The sequence below is a fragment of the Hyaena hyaena genome, unplaced genomic scaffold (genome assembly GCF_003009895.1).
Source record: "Hyaena hyaena isolate Hyena2069 unplaced genomic scaffold, ASM300989v1 scaffold_52, whole genome shotgun sequence".
Taxonomy (NCBI): Eukaryota; Metazoa; Chordata; class Mammalia; order Carnivora; family Hyaenidae; genus Hyaena; species Hyaena hyaena.
Genome location: NW_024080684.1, coordinates 2,971,065 through 2,997,626, shown reverse-complemented (window position 1 = coordinate 2,997,626; position 26,562 = coordinate 2,971,065). Strand labels below are relative to the sequence as shown.

The 26,562-nt window shown below is 37.8% G+C and overlaps 1 protein-coding gene across 4 annotated transcripts in view; it reads left to right on the top strand.

The window, feature by feature from the left end:
• Window positions 1-26,562, top strand: part of UTRN (utrophin) — a 576,845-nt gene that overhangs the window by 220,455 nt on the left and 329,828 nt on the right. For all 4 annotated transcript variants that reach the window (XM_039230877.1, XM_039230878.1, XM_039230879.1 and 1 more), the window contains 6 exons: window positions 2,083-2,228; window positions 2,881-3,093; window positions 14,474-14,587; window positions 15,238-15,393; window positions 19,716-19,886; window positions 22,214-22,393. In XM_039230877.1, coding sequence (XP_039086808.1) covers window positions 2,083-2,228; window positions 2,881-3,093; window positions 14,474-14,587; window positions 15,238-15,393; window positions 19,716-19,886; window positions 22,214-22,393 — 980 coding nt within the window. The remainder of the gene's footprint in view (window positions 1-2,082; window positions 2,229-2,880; window positions 3,094-14,473; window positions 14,588-15,237; window positions 15,394-19,715; window positions 19,887-22,213; window positions 22,394-26,562) is intronic.

Genomic DNA, 26,562 nt, shown 5'->3' with positions numbered 1-26,562 from the left:
GCCACATTCTGTTTTCCTCTGTGCCTGCTACTGTTCTGGGTCTTCAAGTATATTCAGAGTATTTCCTGGATTCACACTTATTTGTAAAAGTACAAACAGCTTTCACTTGCTCTAAATCATGTTACTAGGATATAATGATTCTTAAGGGATTTCTTGAAGGGTTTCTTCCTCCCTTTTATTGAAGGAGGCCAGCTAATATCATTACTAGTAGGGCTAGAAGGAACAGTCACTTGCCTCTGTTTGCTCACAGTGGTTCAGGTTTAGCAATATGATCTCTTTGAAAAGAAATCATGTTTCATTTTCAAAGGCTGAAAAATTGTAAAACGCTTTTTACTTTTGGAATAAACCTGGTTTTGGCATGTGAATTGTTAAATGTTTTGAGAGCTCATCATTCATATGTTCTGTTTTTTCTCTTTAGCTGTTGTGTAAGTCAGGAATTGTGTTATATTATGTAATGTTATGGGTAATGCATACGAAAGCTGTATGTTGAACCATACCCTTCCTTGTGGCAAATATATATGTTGCAGCGATTTGTAGGAATCTGTATGTGTGCATGGTAAGCAAGTGTGTCATGCTGTCTTTCTTCTGGAAAGGCATTTGAACACCATGCTTTTTTGTTCATTGAATTCAGTTAACCTACAGTGTAAAATAAATGATTGAAAGTATTGCTTTTAAAATTTACTGTTATAAAACATGCCTTTATACTGATCCTTGTCAAAAATAGAAGCGTATTTTGTAACAGTAAATTGAGAAAGCAGTACATTAAAACATCTGTTTAACATTACAGAATACAACACAGTTCCTGACCTGAAACTGAAAAAAAGTTCTAAATCTAATTTTTGTTTTTAGTTATGGTAAAATATGCATAACATAAACTTTACTATGTTAACTTTTTTAAATTTTATTTTATTGTATTTTATTTATTTTATTTATTTTTTGAAGTTTTATTTATTTCCGTAATCTTTACACCATGTGGGGCTTGAACTCATGATCCCAAGATCCAGAGTCATGTTCTCCTGCAACTGGGCCAGTCAGGTACTCCCCATTTTAAAGTGTAGAGTTCAGTAGTGTTACATATATTCACATTGTTGTGCAACCACTCCCAGAACTTTTTCATCTTGTAAAACTGAAATTCTACACCCATTAAACAACAGTTCTTCATTTCTTCCTCCCTCTGGCCCTTGGCAACCACCATTCTACTTTCTGTTTCTATGCGTTTGACTATTCTAGACACCCCCTGTGAGTGGAGTCCTACAGCATTTGTTTTTTGTACTTGGCTTATTTCACTTAGTATAACATCTTTGAAGTTCATCTATATGGGTAGCATGTATGAGAATTTCCTTCCTTTTTAAGGCTGAATACTATTCCGTTGTGTATATCCTACCACATTTTATTCTCCAGTGCTTTGTCAAGGGCATTTGGGTGCTTTCCACCCTTTGGCAGTTGTGACTAATGCTGCTAGTTTCTTAAACTTTTGCTTCTAGTTGGTTTTGCCTCTTTGTACTTCAAATGAGCTTCCTTCCTTTCCATATGACTGTTGCTTATCTGTGATTTTTTCATCAGTGGCTGAGGTAGCCATCGTTCTGGCTGGCTTTGGCAGTCATTATTTGTCAGAATACCTCGGTAATGTGGCTGTCGTGTTCTGTGTAAGGCCCACCACTCTGTAGGTGGTGACTTGTCTATACCCTTGAGCTTAGAGGAAGACTGGTTGAGGGGACCCTGGTTTTCTTTTATTCTTTGTGTAGCCAGTGGGGGAAAGGACATTATATGAGACAAAAGAAACATTGTAGTACCATCTTTAGAGAGATGTTTCATCATGATGAAATGAAGAAAAAATGATAGTGAGTTAGTTAATATTTCAAACATCAACATCTGCAGGAATGAAGTCACTGTCTGACTCTCAGAAATGCCAAAGGAGTGATTTAGCTTAGTAACTAGTGGAGACCCTTTTAAATTTTAATTACAGAATTTAACTTATTAGCTATTAGGATTCACTTATGTAGAGAAGATTAATAGTATGTATAATAATAATAATAGGTTCCTAACACTGTGTTCTAAAAGTAAGTATTTTTAAATATACAGAACTGAATTGCCAACCTGGACATGCATATTTGGAAACATTGAAAACACTGCAGGATATACTAAATGATTCAGAAAGTAAGGCCCAAACATCTTTGAGTACCTTGAATGATCTTACAAAGGTGGAGAAAACCCTGCAGGAAAAAAAGGTAATATATATTGTAGGTTTTAGAAGTCTAGGGTCATTTTTAATACTTATTTTGAAGTATTTTTTCAGCTACCTAAAAAAATATTAGCCATTTGTGGTCAAAATTGATCAAAAGCTCCTTATAATTTGAAAGTTAGTTACTATAATGTTGGACCTCAGCTGAAAGAAAAATATTTATTAAATATTACTAATAAAATAAAAAAATTTTCTCCTTGTATCGCAATTAGTCTAGAATTCTCAACTTGGTCATAATCTGCTAAAATATCTTTAATGAAATGAATATGACTTGAATTGATGTGTTCTTTTTTCTGTGTTGAATGAAAGTGCTCTCTGGTCACTTAGGATATATGACTGTGCATTATTTCTTCAGATAAAACAGATTAACCATTGAGCACTGCACACTTCATCCTCACTGAGTGTATTGTTGTACTGGATTTTAGTGTGGAGAATATATTATTTCTGGCCCATTCACAACTCACAAAGGGAAAGCTTTAACTTTTTTTGGTTATGCTTATTTTTTTTCATGATTTTTTACACAATTCTTTTGTAGTTGAATACCTTTAAAAAAGTGAACATAGACTGTTTATAGACCATATTATTAAATCTATACAAATTATTGTGCGTATTTTTAATCTTTAAAAAATTTTTTCCAGGCCCTTGATGAAGTCCTTGAGAATCAAAAACCTACATTATGTAAACTTGCAGAAGAAACAAAGGCTTTGGAGAAAAATGTTTCTCCAGAGGTAGAAAGAATGTATAAGCAAGAATTTGATGATGTTCAGGGAAAGTGGAACAAATTAAAGGTCAAGGTTTCCAAAGATCTTCATTTGCTTGAAGAAATGGCTCCCAAACTTGGAGCTTTTGAGGTAAATCCAGAGGCCAGAGGCCGTTAGGAGTTTATAAGAGAGTAAAATGGTAATTTATCATGCAAGACTCTAGTATGTATTATTTGGATATTTTGCATTTTTTCTAGTCCCACATTTGTTATGTATGTAAGTTGGGATTTCTGACTTGCTCTTAATGTGCTGGAGAACACGTTTGTTTCCTTTTGCTTTGCAAGAGAGCTTCTTGGTAGAGGTGAACTGGATCTTGAAGAAAGAGAAAATTGCTTAAAACTGGTCAAAGTAATGTTCCAGGGATGAGGAGCCGGCATGATATTCAGACCAGTGATTAGATTGCAAGAGAACTTTGGTTAGAGTGGTAAAATTGCCCAGCGAGTAGCAGACAGTGAGTGCTTGAAGCTGGTTTTTGAAGGCTTTAGACATTGTGAAGACTTTAGGCAAATCTGAAGTAGGCTATCAATAACTGGTATCAGATTGGGAAAACAGGTAATTTGAGGGACATGAAAATTCAAAAGTAAAATCCTTTCCTGCATCTGAAAATGTCAACAGATGAAGCAGTGATGAAGTTCTGGAGGAAAGGACAAATGTTAGGACCTAAGGGGAAAGTGATAAGTCAATGTCAGGTAAGACAGGACTTTAACATTTCATCTTTGAGGAAGGTGAAGAAGGGGCTCCAGCAAATCACCTGGTTTCCTATTAGAAAAGGTCTGGATGAAGGCTAAGTCAATCATACTCTCTTCCCTGCCCTCCTGATATCTCCTTACTTTGGTCTTTTGTGTTTTGTTTTCCCACTGTTGTATCCCAAGATAGACTTCTGGTATAGTGCCTGGCACAGAGAAGGCATTGAAATATGTTTCAATGAATGAAATGAAATTACTAATAGATTTAAATGTGGATATAAATTCATATGTAATATGTTACATCTATACATATACTTGGATTTAGATTCCAAGAGAGTATATAAATGAGATTATTTATATATATATGAAATATATATATGTCATATGGATGTGAGAATTTGTGTAAAGCATGTTGTTAAGAAAATGAAGAGATTGAAAATGAAGACAAAATTTATGATGATGATGTTTTAAGAATCAAAATCAGGGAACATGTGGTAGAAGAGGGGCTGATAGACTACAGATCAGTGTGAAGGTATCCAGAAGGATGAGACAAGAGGGGTGACCACTGAGCTTGGCCCCAGTGGAAAGTTCCATTGAGTGACCAGGAGAATAAAGATAGTGAGGTTTCTGTGTGTGTGTGTGTGTGTGTGTGTGTGTGTGTGTGTGTGTTGGTAGTGGAAAGAACTTGTTTTTTCTAAGTGTAAACTGCAGTTCTATACCGAAACTGAGATCTCCTTAGAATAAAGCATTAATTTTGGGGCACCTAGTTGGCTCAGTCAGTTAAGTGTCCAGCTTCGGCTCAGGTCATGATCTTACAGTTCGTGAGTTCAAGGCCCTGTGCCGAATGCTCACCTAAAACCTGGAGCTTGCTTCAGATTCTGTGTCTCCTTCTGTCTCTGCCCCTCTCTCATTTGTGATCTGTCTCACTCTGTCTCTCAAAAATAAATAAATGTAAAAAAATCTTTTAAAAAAAGAATAAAGCATTAATTTAGCAGAGAAGTGTGTTATGTGTAGCTTAGTATTTTTAAATCATTTAACTTTGTGAGTGGATCCACTTCCCCTTATCTGCCTTCAGTTATAATTCTCACCAACTTTAAAAAACCAGACTTACCCTTGCTCATGACTGTAAAATTTTTGGTTATAGCTCAAGCATTGCATTATCAGTGGGCCTCAACTGAAGTGATTTTGCATCTCCCTCCCCTAGGACATTTGTTAATGTTTGGAAATATTTCTGGTTGTCACAGCTTTGGGGGAGAGGGAGTAGCTCCTAGTGTGCAGAGGCCCAGGTTACAGCTAATGCACAAGAATTCCCTCAAAAACAGAATTTTCGGGCCCTAAATGTCAGTAGTGTGAAGGTTGAGCAATGCTGGATTAGAGATGTCTCATCTTTTCTAAAGAGCATTGCTTTGTTTTCAAGTTTAAATCTGAGATGTAGTTAGGGAAATTTACAGGTTAATTTTCTTTTGACTTGCAAAAGTGTATTTTAGGGTGAGCTAAATAGGTGCCAATATTTTAATACGGAGTTTAAAGAAAATAAATGGTCTTCCAAAACACAGAAGAGAGTCCTGTGGTTCTAGTAATCCAGCTTTAGGTTTTCCTGCATGGTTGTGACTAATGTAGCCAATCCAGGCACTGGCAGTTGGAACGTGTGCCAAATTTATTTCCATAATGAATACCCCAGATATTTAGACATTTTAGTTGTTTTCACAGTAGCAGATTTGTGAAGTCCAGCTATTCTTTATTTTTTGTGTTTAACTACAGGACTTTTGACAGTGTCTGTATTCCCTAATTGTGCAGCCTCTTTATTGAAATATATATTTTTTTAATTCTAAAGAAAACTTTTACTCCTTCATTTGCTTTGCTTTGAAGGCATTTCTTGTTACTTAATTACTTACAGTTCTCTTAGGAAAACTTAATTTTTTACCCAAAGCTAGTTACAATAAATATTCATTTGCAGGTTAGCATTTTTCTCCCTTTTCAATGACCCCAATGTACACTTTTTAGCCATTTAAATTCTGTTTGCCTTTAAGTCAGGAGACACAGCAGATTTTTGATTCATTGTTATTGTATGATGGCATTTCTTAGGAAAAAATTGGTTGGCTTGTTTATTTTTAAAATGCATTTTTAATTATATAAGTAATGCATAGAGACTGCTCATTGCAAAGAAATTGAATAATAGAGAAGCATTTAGAGTGAACATGTGGAGTTCTCCATCCCCCAAAACCATTTCCTTTCCTGAAGGCAGTTAATATTAACAATGGGTTTCAAGATGATACAAAGAAATGGAAAGACATTCTATGGTCATAGATTGGAAGAGCAAAGTTAAAATGCCTATACTAACCAAAGCAGTCTACACACTTAGTGCAGGCCCTATCAAAAATATAGCAGTTTTCACAGAACTAGGACAAACAATTCTAAGATTTGTATGGAATCACAGAAGACCCTCAATAGCCAAAGCAATCTTAAAAAAGAAAAACAAAGCTGGAGGCATCACAATTCTGGACTTGAAATTATATTACAAAACTGTAGTAATCAGAACAGTCTGGTACTGGCACAAAAATAGACACACATCAATGGCACAGAATAGAAAACGCAGAAATAAACCCTCAATTATATGGCCAATTAATCTTCTACAAAGCAGGAAAGAATATCCAATGGGAAAAGGGCAGTGTCTTCAACGAATGGCATTAGGAAGACTGGACAGCCACACACAAAAGAAAGAAACTGGACATTTTTCTTATACCATACACAAAAATGAATTCAAAATGGACTGAAGACCTAAATGTGAGACTTGAAACCATAAAAAAAAAAAAAAAAAAAAACCTAGAAGAGAACATAGGCAGTAACCTCTTTGACGTTAGCCATACCAACTTTCTAGGTATATCTCCAGGGAAATAAAAGCAAAAATAAACTGTTGGGATTACATAAAAATAAAAAGTTTCTGCATAGCAAAGGAAACAATCAACAGAACTAAAAGGCAACCTTCAGAATGGGAGAAGGTATTTGCAAATGACATATTGAATAAAGAGGTAGTATACAAAATACATAAAGAACTTCTATAAAAATGCAACACTCCCCAAATCAATAATCCAGTTAAGAATGGGCAGAAGATATGAACAGACATTTCTCCAGAGAAGATGTACATATGGCCAAAAGGTACATGAAAAGATGTTTAATATCACTTACCATCGGGGAAATACAAATCAATACTACAAAGAGATATCACCACCTGTCATGGCTAAACTCAACAACACAAGAAACAACAGGTGTTGTTGAGGATGTAGAGAAAAAGGAACACTCCATGCACTGTAGCCATTGTGGAAAACTGGATAGAGTTTCCTCAGAAAGTTAAAAAATAGAACTACTCTATGATCCAGCAATTGCATTAATGGGTATTTATGCAAAGAATAAAAAAAACACTAATTCAAAGGGATACATGCACTCTTATGTTTATAGCAGCATTATTTACAGTAGTCAAGATATGAAAGCAGCCCAAGTGTCCACTGACTGATGAATGGATAGAAGCTAAGTACATACATACCGAGGACTATTACTCAGCCATAAAAAAAAAAAAAAATGAAATCTTGCCATTTGCAATGACATGGATGGATCTAGAGAGTATAATGCTAAGCAAAATATGTGAAAGACAAATAGCATGTGATTTCACTCCTATGTGGAATTTAAGAAGCAAAACAAATATGCAAAGGGAAAAGAAGAGAGATAAACCAAGAAACGGATTCTTAATTATAGAGAACAAACTGATGGTTACCAGAGGGGCTGGCGCAGGGGGAATGGGTGAAATAGTTGATGGGGATTAAGGAGTGCACTTGTGATGAGCATGGGGTGATATATGGAATTGTTGAATAACTTAAAAGGAAAAGAGTTCTTGTTAGAGGTTAACATATTCCAAGTAAAAGAGGAAGTTTATGAATGTTACAAATTTTAATCATTTTTTTTCATCCTAATAGAAGTAACTGATGTTGGAGCTCCATGAAGGACATTTAAGTAGTACACAGATGCATGAGCTTGGTGTCTGAATCTCATACTGAAAATAATGATGATGCCTTTTATTGGCACAGCACATTTAAACTTTGAAAGTATTTCATAGCTGTGTGTCTACTGTTTTTCCTACAATCCTACAGTACTTGTAAAAGGCTCTTTGTTATTTCTGTGCAGATTTTAGTTTTCTGTTACTTGTTGGCAAATATAGTTTTTTTCATCTGCCTGCATTTCCTTTGTCTGTATGGCTGGTTTCTCTGTACAGGTAGAGATTTGGCCTGCCTATTCTTATTCAGTGTCATGTTCACGTAAGTTCTTAAATTCTTTTTTTTTTTCTATTCCATGCCAAAGTAATGACCTCAGTTCCTGTACTTAAGAATTAAAATTAATTGGTGCTTTTAAAAGGTACTTCACAGAAAACCCTCCCACTTCTAGGCAGCAAAACATTTAAAAATACATGAGAAAATTTTTTCATTATTGATTTTACTTGATTTTCATATGAGTTATGGGGATTAAATATTATAAAATTCTAAGAGGCTGTTTATATTATCTCTTATCACCAGTAATAATATCTTTGGATTCAGGGTATTGTTTCTTTTCCCCTTTTGCGGTGCGGTATCACTGCAAAATCGTCCAAGTGTCCCCAAGGCCCACACAAAACTCTGTCTTATGTTTACTGATTCTCCAGCCTCTTCAGACACACTCCTGTAGCCTCTTCTTGCTTTGTGCAGACTCTCAGTTCCTTGACCTGACAATCCCATTGCCCTTTAAACCTGACTCCCAACTTCCACCCGCCCCCCCCCCTCCCCAATCCATCTTCCACAGTGGTGGCAGAGTTCTATTTCTGGAAATGATGTGGTTGTGTTTGCCTTGGTAATGCAGAGCACACTCCCAAACATCTCCTAGCTTCTGCCCTTCCTTGTCCTGAAGCCCCTCCTGCACTGCGTCCCCACCCCCACCCCCTCCTTCCTGAGCTGAGTCTGCAAGGAAACAGTGTAGTGGATCACAAAGACCACATTGGATAATTGCCTTTCTCCGGAAATGTCACTTACTTGCTAGGAATTCACATCTTCCTCTTCTGAGCTCATCCTTTAAGAATAAGCTTGTTCTACAAGCAGTCTTCAGTTTTGCTCACCACCATGCCCACAGCTAATTATTCCCTCCTCTGCGATTCTACTATGCCTCATTCTGTCTTCACAGTCCCTCATTTCAGGCTAGTTTTTTTTTTTTAATGATTTTCTTTTAAAAAAAATTTTTTTTACATTTATTATTTTTGAGAGACAGAGAGAGACAGAGCACACGTGGGGGAGGGGCAGAGAGAGAGGGAGACACAGAATCTGAAGCAGGCTCCAGGCTCTGAGATGTCAGCACAGAGCCCGATGCAGGGCTCTAACTCACAAACTTTGAGATCATGACCTGAGCCGAAGTTGGACGCTCAACTGACTGAGCCACCCAGGTGCCCTCAGGCCAGTTTTTTTTTTTTTTTTTTTTTTATTAAGGCTAGACTGTGTGTCTCTCCTCCCCCAAAGACTGAGCTCTTTGATTACCTGACAACCTTGTGTGGCAAACAACAAGTAAGTGGGTGTGAATGTAATTGGTTTGTAAGTGCCTACAGGCCTCTTACCCACTCATATTTCTCTATGAAGTTGGGTCTCTAAAATCTAAATGCCTGTTTTTCTTAAATGGCGGGACCCTGTGTAGTTCACACTCCTTCCTTCACTTGCTGAGCACTAAAGACACACACTGAACAGATGTGCACTGACCCAACTTGTGGAAGGGGATACACCAGAGCTCAGAGAAATGCAGAACTGGGCCTTGAAATCACTCTGCAAAGCACTTCAGAGTAAGAACACAATGGTAAATACCTTGTAAGAATAATCTGCAACATGGCCGATTTCACTGTTTCCTGGAAACATAACTGATAACATGATCCTATACGGTCTTTTCTTTTTTCTTACTTTGAATGCACTTTACTAAAGGGAATGTTGGTACATTCTAAATCTTACATTTAAGAACCCTTCTTAGTTTCAGATGATAAATATTGTAGCAATGTCATTGCTGGTCTTCCCTACTAAATGAAGGAGCACTTTTTAAAGAGTGTTTTGAGGTTCATGAATATTATAAAACCAAACTAAATAAAAGCCTCATTACCTTAAGTTACTATTTTAATTCTGGCTTCACACTTCTTGCCTGTGTCTTGGGCTGGAAATTGCTTAAAAAGCTGTGGACATTCCAGCAGATGGGGAAGGAGCAAAATAAAATGCCAAGAATGTAGCTGTCAACAAAATCCTGGGAGGTAGTTGTGTACTTTGGAATCTTATTGTCTGAAACCCCGAGTTACCAAGCTTCAGATTTTCTCCATCCGTAGCTCAGGGGCCAGGCTGGGAGATGGGGTGTTTCATGATTAAAGGAGTTGTTTTTATGACCTTGCACTCCTTTTCCGTGATCCACCAGCAGGTGTTATCCATCTCAGATGCATACAAATGAGTACTTTTGAGCAGTGTTGGTCAGTGTGGAAATTTGGGCCCTTCCAAACTTGAATATTTGATCCTTTGGTTTCCAGAACTACCATATTAGTCATTTTATATTTGTTTCAGAATTTTGTTAATATAAATAAGAATGTAGTTTAGGACTTACAGTTTATTTATTTTGTACCTGTGAAATAATGACAGATAGTTACTTTAAAAGATTACTAGTATTTTAAAATATTTTCTATTGCTTCAAAAGAGCTGAGGTCACCTGAAGAAGAGAGAACATTAGAAATTACCCAATCTGAACATACATAATATTCAGAATATATATTGTATACAATGTATATGTGTATATTCTATAAGTGGATGGGGGTGGATAAAAAATAAATATTGTACATTGGAAACTCGTAAGTGCGTAAGCGGAGTGATTTTTTAGTGGGCAGAGAAATAATGTAAGCTCTTGCATTTTCTTTGGAATTTCTTTCTTGTATGATTAACTTAAAGATGAGTGGACTCTGGGTACTTTTTTAAAGCACAGGAAACACGTGTCATAGATTGAGACAATAATTTCCTTCCGGGGAAAGAGGAGGTATTGGAGGGCGGAGCAGAGCTCCTCATCTCCCATACCTACCTCACACAAACACTAGCTAATATGGATCTTACTAAACTATTAACACCTCCCTCATGGTGTACCCACGGGGTGGTGGATTCTGTGAAAGTCTGCGGCTACCAGGCCTTTCTAAAGTTTGGGCTTCCCAACAGTTAATGGAGTTTCCTTCTGCTGAGCTGAATTCTGAAGATCTAGTAGCTCTTTTACACAGTTACTTTTAAGAACAAGGATTAATGTTGGCAATAGTTAAAAATATTAAGCTGACTCATCCCAGCATGTACTCTCTTTAGGTGAGCTCATTTGTGAACTTGGAAGTGGTAACTCTTTATGGTTTAAGTTTGGTAATAAAGCACTTGGTTTGTAGATCTTAGTAATAATAGCTAGAATTTATTGCATGCCTGCTCTATCCCAGGCTCTGTCCAAACATTATCTCTGTTTTTCTAGAGGCAAGGTAGTTGTTTTTATTCCCATTTTATAGATGAGCTGCTGAGGCTCAAAGAAAAGAAGTGAGTTTCTCAAGACCTTATGGCTGGTAAGGTGCAGACCTGGGTATTTACACTTTCATCTTTCTTATCATGGGTCACACTGCTTTCTCTTAGAATTCAGTGTGACCAGGATTACGTGAAGGATTTTTAGTAGGGAGAACAGATTTTCAAATTCCTGGCTGTTCTTCTGTTACTGTTGGGGTGATCAGTTGGTCTTCATGGCTTGTCTGTGTCTGTTGCTTTCCTCTTTCATTTTTCTCATGTTAAAGTGTGTGAGAGAGAAGGAACAGGTATGTGTGAATTGTGTGTGCTCCCATGGGTCTGTGTGTATATGGGAGAGAGAGGAGGGAGGGGGTTGATGCCACTTCTCACAAGCCAATGACTGGGATTGTTGAGGCTGCTCATTTCAGTCAAGGCTGGTTATGATGAAAAACTCCATGGAGCGTAATGCTTCCACATAAATTTCAAAATCCTTGGCCCAGAAGACTGTCAGTTTGTTATATATTATTATTATTATTATTTTAATGTTTATTTATTTGTGAAAGAGAGAGGGGAGAGGGGCAGAGAGAGAGAGAGGGAGACATAATTCGAAACCAGCTCCAGGCTCTGAGCTGTGAGCACAGAGGCTGACACAGGGCTCGAACCCATGAACTCTAAGATCCTGACCTGAACTGAAGTCAGACCCTCTACCAACTGAGCCACCCAGGCACCCCTATCCATATTTTAAACTCAAAACTGGAGTTAATGAATTGCCCATTTATATACCAGCAATGTTGCTTTGAATTCTTAAAAGGTTTAGAATGGAGAGTAACAGTGCAGGAAGTGGCAACAGGTTAAATGGACACTAAAATGAAGTCTTTTATGAACTCTATAGATGTATTTGTACTTTCTTTTTGCATTTTTATCTTTTAAAATTTTTTTAAAAAGCTATTTATTTTGAGACAGAGGAAGCGTGAGCGGTATAGGGGCAGAGAAAGAGCAGAGAGAGAGAGAATCCCAAGCAGGCTCCATGCTCTCACCACAGAGCCCAGTGTAGGGCTCAAAGTCATAAACTACGAGATCATGAACTGAGCTGTAACCAAGAGTCAGGTGCCCAGCTGACTGAGCCACCTAGGTACCCCTGCATTTTTATCTTTTTGCATCCTACCTCCCCCTGCCTTGGTCATGTCTTACTGAGTAGTCCTGTATGGTATGATCTTAGGACATACAGCAAACACAGAAGAGACAAGTAATCAGTTAAAATAATACATAAGAGCAAGAGTGCATGTGAGTTCTTTAGGCAGGCTAAAGAACAGAGGGAAAGCATGCTTGAAGGAAGTGCACACATCACTGAAAGGGTCTTTGAAGAATTTATATTTAGACGTGTGTGCGGGGTACACAGTGTCAGTCGAGGAGGCTGAAAGGCCTAAGCAACAAGTGCTTTCTGCTCCCTGTCTTCATCGGAGGAGGGCCTTGCAAATGGAAAGATGATCATTCTTGGAGGAACATTAGTGCCTAGATCAGGAGTTAGATGGGAAAACTACCCAGATCCTTCAGATGCCTAAATCTACATTCCAAGTAATGTTGGGATTTTACTCGTGGTCTCAAGGCCACAAGGTCTCATCTTGTGTGAAAGGACCAGAAAAATGGAGATGATAAATGTCTTAATTAAGGGGGAACATTATTTTCTAGAAGTTAAAGACCTGAAGTAAGCTTGATGTCAGTTCCTGGCAGAGCTGTAGATAAATGGCAAACCAGAGATCTCACAGGTGATTAGGAAAGAATGTGGCAGTCACCAGGAATCATGGACACCACCAAGAAGCCTTGCTCAGACTTACTTCCTTTAATTACTGCTTTCCTTTATTTATTTTTTGGAGGAGGGATGCTAGATTATTAGATATACAGATTCATTATCTGACATTTCTTATATATGCTCATTTGGTTCAAATAATGGCTCACAAACTCATTTTTGGCAAGTATTGACTTCATCACTAAAATATTTGAGAAATCTCTTCCAGCCTTATAAGAAGGAGGTAGCAAGCTAGTTAATTTTTTTTTTTCTTTTTTCTTTTTTTTTTTTTTTTAAATTTATTTCTAGGAGAGAGAGAGACAGCGTGAACAGGGGAGGGTCAGAGACAGAGGGAGTCACAGACTGAAACAGGCTCCAGGCTCCGAGCTGGCAGTCAGCACAGAGCCCGACGTGGGGCTCGAACCCACGAACCGCGAGATCATGACCTAAGCGAAAGTCGGACGCTTAACCGACTAAGCCACCCAGGCGCCCCGGTAGCAAGCTAGTTAGATGCTAGTGTTACATAGATTCCCATATTCTGAAAACTAAGCCAAAACTTTGTTGAATGATGAATGACCTGGGTGTTCATGGGGAAATGCTCAGGTAGACACTGTCCCTGGCCTTATTTTTCACCAGAAAAAACCCCAAAACCCAAACAACAAAAAAATCCCAAAAGAAAAAGGACACCTCTACTGTCAGATTTGCATTTAAGTGACAGGAGGAATAGCTGATAGGAAAGTGGAGAGACTAAAAATTCAGGTCATTTTGTTGGCTTTTTATGATTACCTTGTTAACTATTGTTAGCATAATGCAAAATTTAATTTTTGTAATTTATTTAATATTTGTAAATATCAGTCTTGAATTTATTACAGAAGTCATTTAAGCAATCAATATGAGATAGGGGAAATGTAATTTAGAGGTAGTTATGGGTATTTTGGAGTTTTAGCCAACCATAAATAATAATTGTGACTAAAATGTCTATTAAAAAACAAATTAAAAAAACAAAAAACCCACAACCCTACAATAAGAAAAACAAAACTGAAACAACTTTAGATGGCATTTTATGAGTGTAATACCCATACATGAAATAGCAGGTTCAATCTTGACCATTCATTCCAGAGGAAGAATAGTTGGTTTTGTGCAGAATGTTGTAAGGACATTAAAAAATTTGTAATCATTGATATTGCTCGCATTTAAGCAAAGTAGCTTGGTTCACTGGAGAGTATTTTGAAATTTTTAGAATGATCACTAGTCATCTCTTGAGGATTTTAGTCAATCATAAAGATCACTATTTTCAAATTTGGAAGATTTAAAAAAAGAAATACAATAAATGAAAATGATGCTATCAGAGTTTTGAAAGGTTGCCTTTCTTCCAGTAGCAATAGATCTTGAGATGCAGCGGGTTGAATGTCACTGAGTAATATCCCCCTTGGTTATCGTGTTTGATTTAGGCTGATTCGAAAGTCATTGAGAAATGGATGGATGATGTGAAAGACTTCTTAATGAAAGAGCAGGCTGTCCAAGGAGATGCTGAAGGCCTACAGCGTCAGCTTGACCAGTGCTCTGTGAGTTTTGCTGATTTAGGGACTCTGCTATAATAAATAGCATTTTCTTCTTTGTTAGTTGCTGTTATTAAAATTGCAAGAATATGACATGACAATAAACCTAGATAAAATATCTTTCATCATAAACCTTTTTTTGACTTGATAGTTATTAAAAGGATGGTTATTCATATTTTCATTTTTTGGCCAGGGTCATTGAATTGTGCATAGAGTGAACGAGAGCAATTTTAATTCATTAGGAGCTGCTATTTTATGGTCCAATGACAATTTTAGTGTCACAATTACCAATTGTTATATTGTTCTTATTGTGCCACATGGTGAGGCTTAAAGAAAAACATATTTAACAAGTGAAATTTGCCAGTAATACTGCATGCAATTTATATTTGGTGAAATCATTAGGCTTCTCTGAATTAATTGAGGGGACTATTCCCTGCTGAGAGTCAAATATTTCCAATCTAATTTGGCAGCTGGCTCTATGAAGTCCACAGGTGAAATCAATTTCTCAAGGCACAATATTTCTTAAATAGTTAAAAGTCCTCTCTCCCAAGCAGTCTGATTTTATAATATTTTCAGGGATGTAAGCAGACAATTTATAATTATGGCATCCACTTATATAGGAATGAACTCAACATGGGCTTGTTTTATGTGTTCAGGCCTTTGTTAATGAATTAGAAACAATTGAATCATCTCTGAAAGACATGAAGGAAATAGAGGCTAACCTTCGAAGCTGTCCAGTTGCTGGAATCAAAACTTGGATGCAGACGAAACTAGCTGACTATCAAACGCAAGTGGAGAAATTTAGCAAGGAGGTAAGTTTTTCAACCTTGCTGTCTTTTTTTTTTTTTAAGAGGCAGATAGCTTTTTTTTTTCGGTGACTGATTTCATTTTATAGCTCATTCAGTTTGAAAAACAGTGGTCTAGAATAACTAGTGCAAAAAATGGGTATTTCTTTCAGTTAGGGGACGGTACTAATTTTTCAGTTTGGCTGCTTGGTGGGAATGAGCTTGGAGTGTTCAACAAAGAGCTAGAAAGGCAGAGTAGCTGGAATAGAATGAAGAGAGGAATTAGCGGGTGGGTAAGATTTGAGGTCAGAATGCAGGTGGCATGAATAGTATATGGCCTTTGAAGCAAAATTGTAAACTTCTATGTCAAGAATGATTTCACACAGAAAGCAGGGGTTTTTGAGCAGGGAAGTGATGTTACCATGTGGATAATTTGCTCTGGGAAAGCAAGAATGAAAACGGATATTTAAATTTTTTTTTAATGTTTTATTTATTTCTAGGAGAGAGAGAGACAGAGAGAGAGAGAGACAGCGTGAGCAGGGGAGGGTCAGAGAGAGAGGGAGTCACAGACTCTGAAACAGCCTCCAGGCTCTGAGCTGGCAGTCAGCACAGAGCCCGACGCGGGGCTTGAACCCACGAACCGTGAGATCATGACCTAAGCGAAAGTCGGATGCTTAACCGACTAAGCCACCCAGGTGCCCCTGAAAACGGATTTTAAGAGGTTATTGCTGTCTTGGCCCCTCAGATTAGAGTGATAGTGGTGGATGTATGTCATGAGGAGTGTTAGGTTTGGACTGTATTTTGAAAATAGAGATAAAAGTCTCCAGTAATGGATTGGATTTGTGATCCTGAAAAGAGAGTAGTCAAGGATAGCTGAGGGTCTGTGCAAAGCTTCCACTTCGTCTGAATTGTGCTGCTTTTGGCTGAAATGGTAGAGATTTGAGGAGGAGATACTTACGTGAGGCCAGGTGAAATGATTTCCATTCTGGCAGGGTTAAGTGTGAGATTATGAGACACACAGATGGAGCTCCTCAGCGCTTCCTGCTGGAAAGAGGAAAGAGCGAGAGGCCAAGGGTACAAAGAAGGAAGGGTCAGCCAGTAGAGAAACGCCAGGAGCCTATGGGATCTGGGGGCCACGGGGAGAAAACTTTCCATGGTGCCCAGTACTGAGAATTGTTGAGCCCAAGGAGCACTGAAAGTCAGGCTTTTGATCTAACAAGAGGGAGGCTTTAAACGACCTTGAGAAAAGTGGATCCGGTGGTATGGAAGGCAAGGGAGTCCCACTGGGGAATGTGGAGCAGAGAGTGGGAAGTGAGCCACTGGGACAGGTAGAAGCAACTCAGAGGAATTTTGCTATTTCTCTATTCAAGGGGGCAGAGAAATGGGTTGGGAGAGGGGGCCTGGGGATCCAAAGAAGTATTTTCATTTTTATTATTTATTTATTTAAAGTTTATTTATTTATTGAGAGAGAGTGAGAGAGCGAGCAAGCACAAATGAGCAGGGGAGTTGCATAGAAAGAGGAAGAGAGAATACCAGGCACGTTCTGCACTGTCTGTGTAGAGCCTGACAGGCTTAATTCAATAAAGTTTGAGATCATGACCTGAGCCAAAATCTAGAGTCAGGTGCTTAACCAACTGAGACACCCAGGCGCCCCTGTAATTTCTAGAAATAAGGAATGTTAACAGGAAATTTGCATACCTCAAAAGAAGGACCTCACTTGGAGAAAATAATAATGCAGAAGAGTTTTGGAGCAGATAATTTCTGGAGTGAAGTCTCTCATATATGAGAGGGCCGAGAGCCACTCCCGCAGTGAAAGAATTGCTGTTGGATAGTTCCTCCATGGTAATGGAAAGAAGGCAACTCTGGTTACAGTAGAATGTGGTGTAGTTTTCTGATTGCTTCTGCTTTGCTAGTGAGGTTACACAAGCTGAAGTGGGTGAGGAAGGGGAAAATTTAGGAGAAGGTGTGAAATGTAGAAATGTCCCAGACAGCCCTGTAGATGATACCTATCTCTTCATGCAATATTTTTTGGTTAATGTTTATGTAGGAAAACGTATATTTGCATCCTCGACTGTTTTGTGTGGTTTTCATTGTTTCCCCCCAATTCCTTATTTGGAATATGCCCAAACTTCAAGGAGGGTCTAGATAGTGGTAGAAGGAGCAGCTGTGGATCCATTCCATAATTTGCTGGTTGTTAATGTTCTCCTGCATTTGCTTTCTCTCTCTCTGCCTCACTCTCTTCACACATACACACAGACATGGGTTTTTTCCACCTAAAAATGGACTTTTGGCAGGAATTTGAAACTGTCATGACACTTCATCCCTGAATATGTTAGCATGAATATTAAATACTAAATACTTCTCTCGTGAATAAAGACAATCTACAAAGCAACAGAACCATTACCACACTTAAGAAAGTAATTCCATACTGTCATCTCTTCTGGCCAAGTTAAAATTTATCTAAGTGTGTTATAATCTGATGGTTCATGCTTGAATTTATTGAGATTTTGGGGAAAGTAAACAAGGAAAATGATTTGAGAGTACCAGCAGGCAGCAAAGAAAGCAACAGCTAGCCAGATACATACATGCATATGGACATAGACATTGAAATTTATGCCTCTACCCACATACATACATATACACATACAGATAGAACAGAGAAACAATTGTGAATTACTGTTGATTCATTGTGTGAGAGTAAATGTATGGGGAATTTTTAAGTGTCGTCAGTAAAGAGGCGACCATGTGTTGTCTGAGTGATTATATAAAGGAGTTCCAGAGTATTGTGTTTCATTGAGTAGTATAAAGGTGTAGATGTTTTGGACACATATAATGTTGCTAAATTTTTATTTTGTTAAGAAAGGACGGACATATAAAATCAATCAACACATAAACACTGTCTTATATGTTATATCCATGACACCATGAAACGAGGAACAGTTTAATGCTGAAAGACAGTAAATAATCTAGTTTTCAGCCTTTTTTTTTCTTTAAAATTTATTACAGTGTCTTTAGTTTTCTCATTTCTCTCTGGATCTGTGAGACCTGTGTAATTGACTGGTGTCTGTAAACTACTAGTAAGGAGAATTTTCTGAAAGTGAAACTCAAGGAATCTATATTTATATATATTTTTAAAAGCAGCCGTCCGTGTAAAGTGCTGATCAGCAAGACATAGGACTCAGGGCTGTATGTACGGCTGGCCGCAGGCTCCTCAAGTGCCATACAGGGCAGTGAAATCAAAGCTATTTTTTGGCCCCATTTATTTATTTATTTATTTATTTTTAAAAAGTTTTTTTTTTTTTTTTTGAGTTTATTTATTTAATGTTGAGAGTGTGTGAGAGAACATGAGCTGGAGAGGGGCAGAGAGAGGGAGACACAGACTCCGAAGCAGGCTTCAGGCTCTGAGCTGTCAGCACAGAGCCCAACATGGGGCTTGAATCCCCAAACTGTGAGGTCATGACTGAATATAAGTCAGATGCTTAGCCAGCAGAGCCACCCAGGAGCCCCTGTTTGGGCCCTTTCTATTTTTATGGCTATGATCCTGCTGGGAGAGTGGAAACGGGAAAACCTCCAAGGATTTTGCCTTTCTCTCATGAGAGCCATCCTGCTTCTGCTCTGGCTTTCGTTCACTATCACCTTTGCAGCTGAACAAGCCTGATGACGTGACGACTACCCTGAGGTTTGATTTGAGTAGGAGGAATATTGAACAACGAAGTGAGCATTGGGTGATCTCTGTGGGATGGTACCTTCTCCCACAGTGGAAGCCAGTTTGTGGTTGGAGGATCTCTCTCAACGTAATTTTATATGAAATACTTGATTATCTGAAATATTTCACTAAGTTATTGAATGAGATTCAGATCATACCTATTTTTCTAATTTAACCTTTTTTGTGTCTTTGTGCAATATTACAAGTATAGTAGATTATCAAAACCAAAATTCTGTGCAGCAGTGTTTTATGGGAGAAAACCAATTTTTTGGTTATTCCAGGTTTTTCCCCTCATAATAAACAATGCTACAGTAAATTTCCTTAAAATATGTGCTTTTATTGCTGTAGGTTAGATTCCTTCTTTTGGGATTGCTCTGGCAAAAGTTATACATTTTTCAAATGATAATAGATAATTTCCAGCTTAGATTAGTATCCAACATGTGGTGTAGTGTCCCATTTATAATTATTGTTTTCATTGTTGCTTATGTTCCACAACATCAGCACAAAATGTATAAAGGATTTTGTCTGAATGTTAAAACACTTTGTGGAAAGTTATCACTGTGTCCTTAGCTACTGAGAACTAGAACTTGACATTTAACGTTTTAGAGTTTGTTTATTTGGGTGAATGGCTTTTCCTTTCCAGATTGTTATTCAAAAAAATAGGTTGTCTGAAAGTCAGGAAAAAGCAGTGAACTTGAAGAAAGACTTGGCAGAGATGCAGGAATGGATGACCCAGGCAGAAGAAGAATACCTGGAGAGGGATTTTGAGTACAAGTCACCAGAAGAACTAGAGAATGCGGTGGAAGAAATGAAGGTGAGTCTAGGCTGGTCAGCGCCAGTGTCAATAGGCTTCATTGCTCCCCTTCTCCCTTAAATATGAATGAATGAATGAATCTATCTATCTATCTATCTATCTGTCATCTATCATCTATCTATCTATCTGTCAATCGTCTGTAAAGCATGATATGTACATACAATCTTTCATAGTTGGATTTCAGTTTGGAAAAAAATGGAAGGATATCTACTATGATTCTAGTAGGAAAAGGAGGGCCAGACTCCACATGTTCAATTTGGCCCGTAGGATGAGTCCACAAAGGCCCCTGAGACAGTCTCTTCCATTAGAACCTCAGGGAGCCACAGAGGATGACTCAGAAATTTAGTTTTATCAATTATGTTCATATGTTGTACAATATCAGTGCACATTTCCAGCATTTTTAAGGAAGAGTCATTTTTTGTTAGGAACAAGAGTGACTTTCCAAATTGGTTTGTGATTTGTCTTCATTTTATCAAGTGAATTCTTCCCATTAATACACGGGAACCACATGACTATCAAAATTTTGTTAGAGCAGGTAAGAGTAGCAGTAGAAACATTGTCAAGGGATTTAATAGTTTGATCCACAGGATATATTTCCTGTAAACTTACATTTCTGTGTCAACAGTCTTGAACACTTTCTTTTTTTTTTTTGTATAGTAAAAGAACTGGGCATCATTCCCAAATTTCTAGCATTGCTTCAAGTGTCCTTCAGTATTCACGCCAAAGGAGATAGAGTCTTAAAGACTATTTAAAAAAATAAGCATGAGCCACACATTGACTGTGTTATGCCAAATTTAACTTGCCTAAAAGTAAAACTAAAGCAAATATCTCTGTGCAGATATTTTGAAGAAAAGATTTTATTTCATCAATGCATTATTGAATATTAAAGCAGATAGAGTAAGGGACTTTTATTATACTTATAGGTAGCATTTTCACTGAAGCATCTTTTTTAATGTACTTTTTTGGAAAGCTTTTTAAATATTCAGTATAGAAGATGTTTTAAAGGTTGCCTACCAGTTTAAGAATGGTCTTATTTAATTTATTCTCTTCCTCTACCTTATTGGCATTGTAGTTCTGTGGTTTCTCAAAGTCACTAGGGATGAGAACTTAGAGAAATAAGCATAAAACCCTTGATTGGGCAACATTCTATCTATTTTTATTCTAACAACCCTTAGAATTTTAAAAATGATTACATGTACCTGCAACTGAGGGAAATTTAAAACAATTTAGTAGTAAAGAAAGCTAAAAGGGAAAGTGAAAAGGTATTTTGGGTTGATTTTCCAAAATGTGAGACTTCCTCCCCAGCTTGGAGGGAGAGTCAGGAATGAAGCTGTTTCTAGATTAGATTCTGCTGGTATAACTTCCAGTACTCTTTTTGTTTTCCTTAGTTTATTGTCAAGTTGGTTTCCATATAACACCCAGTGCTCATCCCAACAAGTCCCCTCCTCCATGCCCGTCACCCCCCTTCCCCTCTACCCCATCCCCATCAACCCTCAGTTTGTTCTCAGCATTCAAGAGTCTCTCATGGTTTGCCTTCCTCCCTCTCCCCAAATATATTTCCCCTTCTCCTCCCCCATGGTCCTCCGTTAAGTTCCTCCTAATCCACCTATACGTGCACACATAGGGTATCTGTCCTCTGCCCGACTTATTTTGCCCAGCATAACACCCTCAGGTTCCATCCATGTTATTACAAATGGCCAGATTTCGTTCTTTCTCATTGCCATGTAGTATTCCATTGTATAGATGAACCACATCTTCTTGATCCATTGGTCAGTTGATGGACACTTAGGCTTTTTCCATGTTTTGGCTATTGTTGAGAGTGCTGCTGTGAACATTGGGGTACATGTGCCCCTGTGCATCAGCACTCTTGTGAAACTTCCATCACTCTTGAACTGCTGTTAGTTATCAGAAGCATAGATCCACCTATGTTCCAAGTGAAAAGAAATACATTTAAATTATGCTTAATGATACCTCAGTTTTTGTAAAAATTTATTTATCTCAGTTTAGTATGCTCAGGCTTCCAGTGTTTAATTAAAATTAACTCACTTAGATTTTCATTATGCGCCCAGACTTTGAAAATACCTCCTGCTGGTAAACATAACTGAGAGTGACTTAGGTGTTAACATTTCTTTTTCTTTTTCTCTTTACAAATGTTATAATGCCTTCTTATTTCAAAAGCGCTCTGGAGTGATTACCTGAATAATGTTCCAATTAGGTCGTTAGAATCATGTAGGCATTTTAATTTTGGTTTAGTTATCTTTTGAAAAGGAAAGAAATTGGTGACTGAGAAAGGGAGACAGTTTCAAGTTCATCCTTTTTTGGAACAGAGGGCGAAAGAGGACGTGTTGCAGAAGGAGGTGAGAGTGAAGATCCTGAAGGACAACATCAAGTTACTAGCTGCAAAGGTGCCCTCTGGTGGCCAGGAGTTGACATCTGAGCTGAATGTTGTGCTGGAGAATTACCAACTTCTGTGTAACAGAATTCGAGGAAAGTGCCACACGCTAGAGGTATGTTATTTAATCAGTGACGTATTTCTGAGATTAAGCTCTGCAATTTACTGACCATTTCCATATCTTGGAAGAAACTCTATTTTTTCTTTTCTAATATGGGATCGTAAAGGAAAAGTCGTTCCTGGATAACAGTTGATTAAAAAGGAAACTGGGATTAAAAAAAAACAACAACAGGAAACGACGATCTGCCTTCAGTTAGTAAGGTTCTTGGGAAAGCTATTTCATATATTTAGACTTTCTTTTTCTTATATGTGAAATCAAGGTTTTCATATTTCAGACCATCTGTAGGGCTGTTCCAGTTCTAAAATTCTAGAACAATGTATTGAGTCTATTTTGTTTTGTTTTGCCTGGTTAGTACACAGAGATGAATTGAAGGGTTTTTTTTTTTTTTAAAGTTGGTTGAAGATGTAGATGATTCTGTGAGGTTTTTTTCTAATAAAATTAAGCTTTTGCTTGCTTATTTTTATATAGTGTGACTTTTCTTCATCTTACTGAAAAGATGTAAGCATTTCAATTTATAAAAATTAAATTTAACTTCGGTTCAGCCTAAAACAAGTGGTTGTATTGTGGTAAATCCTAAAATGATAAACAATCACATCTGTGATATTTAAACTAAATTCGCTAAATTCTCACTTGTCCTGAATCTATTTTGTGCTAAGATAAATATGTATAATTCAGAATGGTTAATAAGAAAGCTACAAGTCAAATAAAGCCTTACTCCTTAATATTAATACACAGTTGACCCTTGGACAATGTGGGGGTTAGGAGCACTTGACCCCCAACCTCACAACAGTTGAATATCTGTCTATACTTTTGACTCCCCCCAAACTTAAATACTAATAGCCTACTGTTGACCGGAATCCTTACTGATAACATCAGTGGTTAATTAGCACATATTTTGTATGTTATATTCATATACTGTATTCTTATAATAAGGTAAGCTAGAGAAGAGAAAATGGTATTATGAAAATCATAAGGAAGAAAAAATACATTTATAGGACTGTGCTGTAAAAAATCCATGTATAAATCGATCTATGCAGTTCAACCTTGTGTTGTTCAAAGGTCAACTGCATTATCTAACCTAAAATACCTGAGGTCACTCAATTGAGAATTTAAAATTTAAAATTCTGTAAACATAATATGTATGCCCAATCTTGAGTGAATGATCTTAGACTTGAATTTTACTGTAGTTTTATCCATGGTTTTGCTTTCCTGTTTATTTATAGGCAGAATAGGAACTCATAATATGTTTAAATAATGAGTGAAGTCCCCAAGTTATCCTAAGCTAACAAAAGACCACCAGATATTATGTGTCATTGCTTCAAGTTTTGTTCATGACCCAGAGGTGACAATTTGAGAATGAGGAATAAAATATGTATGTAGAGAATTTGGAATTGGTTTGAGAATTGCTTTGGAATTAGTTTGAGAGAATTACTTTGAGAGAAGAGAAGGAAAAATACCAGGAAAAAATGATAAGAGAGAAAAGATGAGACCTTGATATCTTTAAAGCCGGAGATGAAAAGATGGAAATAAAGCTTAAAAATTGAAATGCTCTTAAAAGGATGTCCTAGGCGACTAACGGGTCTTGTACAGAAATAGCCCAGATTCCTAAGTTTGGGTAAGAATGCTTTTCTTTGGCAGAGTCCTACTTTATTACCTTGATTATTTTTAGATTCCATAAGATTTTTTTTTTAAATCATGAAATGTTTCAAACTTCCAGAAAAGTACAGGTAATACTATTAATACCTATTTACATATCCTTCAGATATTAATGTTAACATTTTACCCTATCTTTCCAGATCTTGTTTTTAAAATAAAGCAAATTAGCATTCAGACTATGTTTCCTTCTTTCCATCCCATTCCAGGTCTCTTGATCCCTCTCTTGAAGTAATCATCATCTGGGAGTTGGTGTATATTCTTCCCATCCATGTTTTCATGTGTTTAATATATACACTTATGTTATCACTTTCTCTGTAACACACCTCACTGACACATAGTGCCTTACAAAAACACCGTTTATTTAAAAAATTTTTTTAATGTTTAAATTTTTTTTGAGAGACAGAGAGTGAGGAGGGGAGGGGCAGAGAGAGAGAGGGAGACACAGAGTCCCAAGCAGGCTCTAGACTCTGAGCTGTCAGCACAGAGCCCAATGCAGGGCTCGAACTCACGGACTACAAGATCATGACCTGAGCCGAAGTCAGATGCTCAGCTGACTGAGCCACCCAAGTGCCCCCAGAACTAACCATTTATTATTTCTTATGATGCTGTGAGCTGATTTGGCCCAACTGCATGACTCCTCTGCTCCATGTGTTGTAGGGAGAGCTCCCTCTGATGGCTGCGTTCAACTGGGAGCTCAGCTGGGGCATTCATGACGGCCTCTCCTCCTGCAGGTCTTTCTCCATGTGGCCTCTCCATTTTATGGCTTCTGGGCAGCAGAGCAGCTGGCTTTTAGGAGGGAGAGAGCAGAGGCCACCACTCCCCTGAGACGCTAGGGTTTCAGTTTGGTAGAGCATCACCTATGGAGCATTCTTTTGTTCTAAGCTGGTTGTAAGGCCAGTCCACATCCTGGGGGAGGAGAAAACAATGTCACCACTTAATGGGAGTAGTGGCAAAAAATGTGTGGTTATTGTTAGTCTGCCATGGTTATCATTAGTCTATCATTATCTCTGATCATACATTAATTATATTCTTTGCTTATGCAAAATGCACTTAGACTCCCAGGGACTCCCAAAGTCTTATCCAGTACAGCATCAAGTTCAAAATCCACTGTCTTGTGATCCATATGCTAGTGTGCCTCCTTGGAGCAGTTTCTTCAGGTGCGGGTGTGTGGGAGCCGTGCCTCTGGATCTGGTGACCTGGGCACAAAAAAGACAAGTTACCTGCACCCCGTGTCCCCAGCATACAGTGGTGAGGATGGGCACAGGAAAACCCAGTGGACATTCCCATTCAAAAAGTTGGGGGAATAGAAGGTAAATAACAGTCACTGGTAATGGTGACTCTGAAATTTAGTAATAGTGATTCTGGAATCCAGCCAGGCACCTATGTGTAGTCAGTGCCCCACTTTGGGGTGGGGGCCATTACTTGAGTAGGGACCAGTTGGCTTCTTGGGAGTGCTTTCTGGGAGCCATCTTTTTTTTTTCCCCATAAGACATAAGGTTCTTTTTTAAAAAAATTTTAATGTTCATTTTTGAGAGAGAGAGAGAGAGACAGAATCCAAAGCAGGCTCCAGACTCTGAGGTGTTAGCACAGAGCCCAATGTGGGACTTGAAGCCATGAACTGTGAGATCATGACCTGAGCCCAAGTCGGATGCTTAACTGACTGAGCCACCCAGAAATAGGTGCCCCAGAAATAGGGTTCTGCTGGCCGCTGAGTAGATCTCAGTCTGCTTTCTGTCTATAAAAATTAGGGGACTAGACACCTCTTTTCCCTTTTATAGTCTTAGCTGGGGTTTGGCAAATTACAGCCTCAGGATTAAATCTGGGTTGTGGCCTGTTTCTGTATGGTTTGTGAACTAAAAATGGTTTATATATTTTTAAAAGGGTGATTCAAAAACCAAAACAACACACATACAATAAACAAAAAAGAGTCTGTGACAGAGACTGAAAGTGGCCTGTGAAACCTAAAATATTTACTGTCTGGACTTTTATAGAAAAATTTGCTGCCCCCTGACTTGGTAAACACACCCCCTGGGGAGTGGGTGCTGGAATGTACCTTCTCTTAGTGGATCTGAAGGAGAATCAACCCGGGAGGCTATGTGTGGAACTCTTCCTCCTAAATTTATTAATCAAATAGGCTCTTCTCTATATGAAGGGGAACCTCCTCTCATAATTTTACTTCTAGAAAGTAGAGTATAAGTTAATCCCCTTCCTCCCAAAACTCCCCATAGGAATGGGGAATAAGTGATTGTAACTAATATAGTGAGTACAGTATAACTCCACTTGATTCATATGTGAGCTCTTCATGTATAGACAAAATACATATGAATTAGGAGAAAGTAGGAAAGAATATACTGCAAAAAGTGCTGTCAGCTCTGAGTTGGAATAGTAGGAATTCTAATTTCCTATATCTTATTAAAAAGTATTGCAGTTATGAGTACTTTTTACCTTTCTATTAAAAAAAAACCTAATAATGTTTCCTTCCTGGTTTCTTCTACTAATTAAATAGT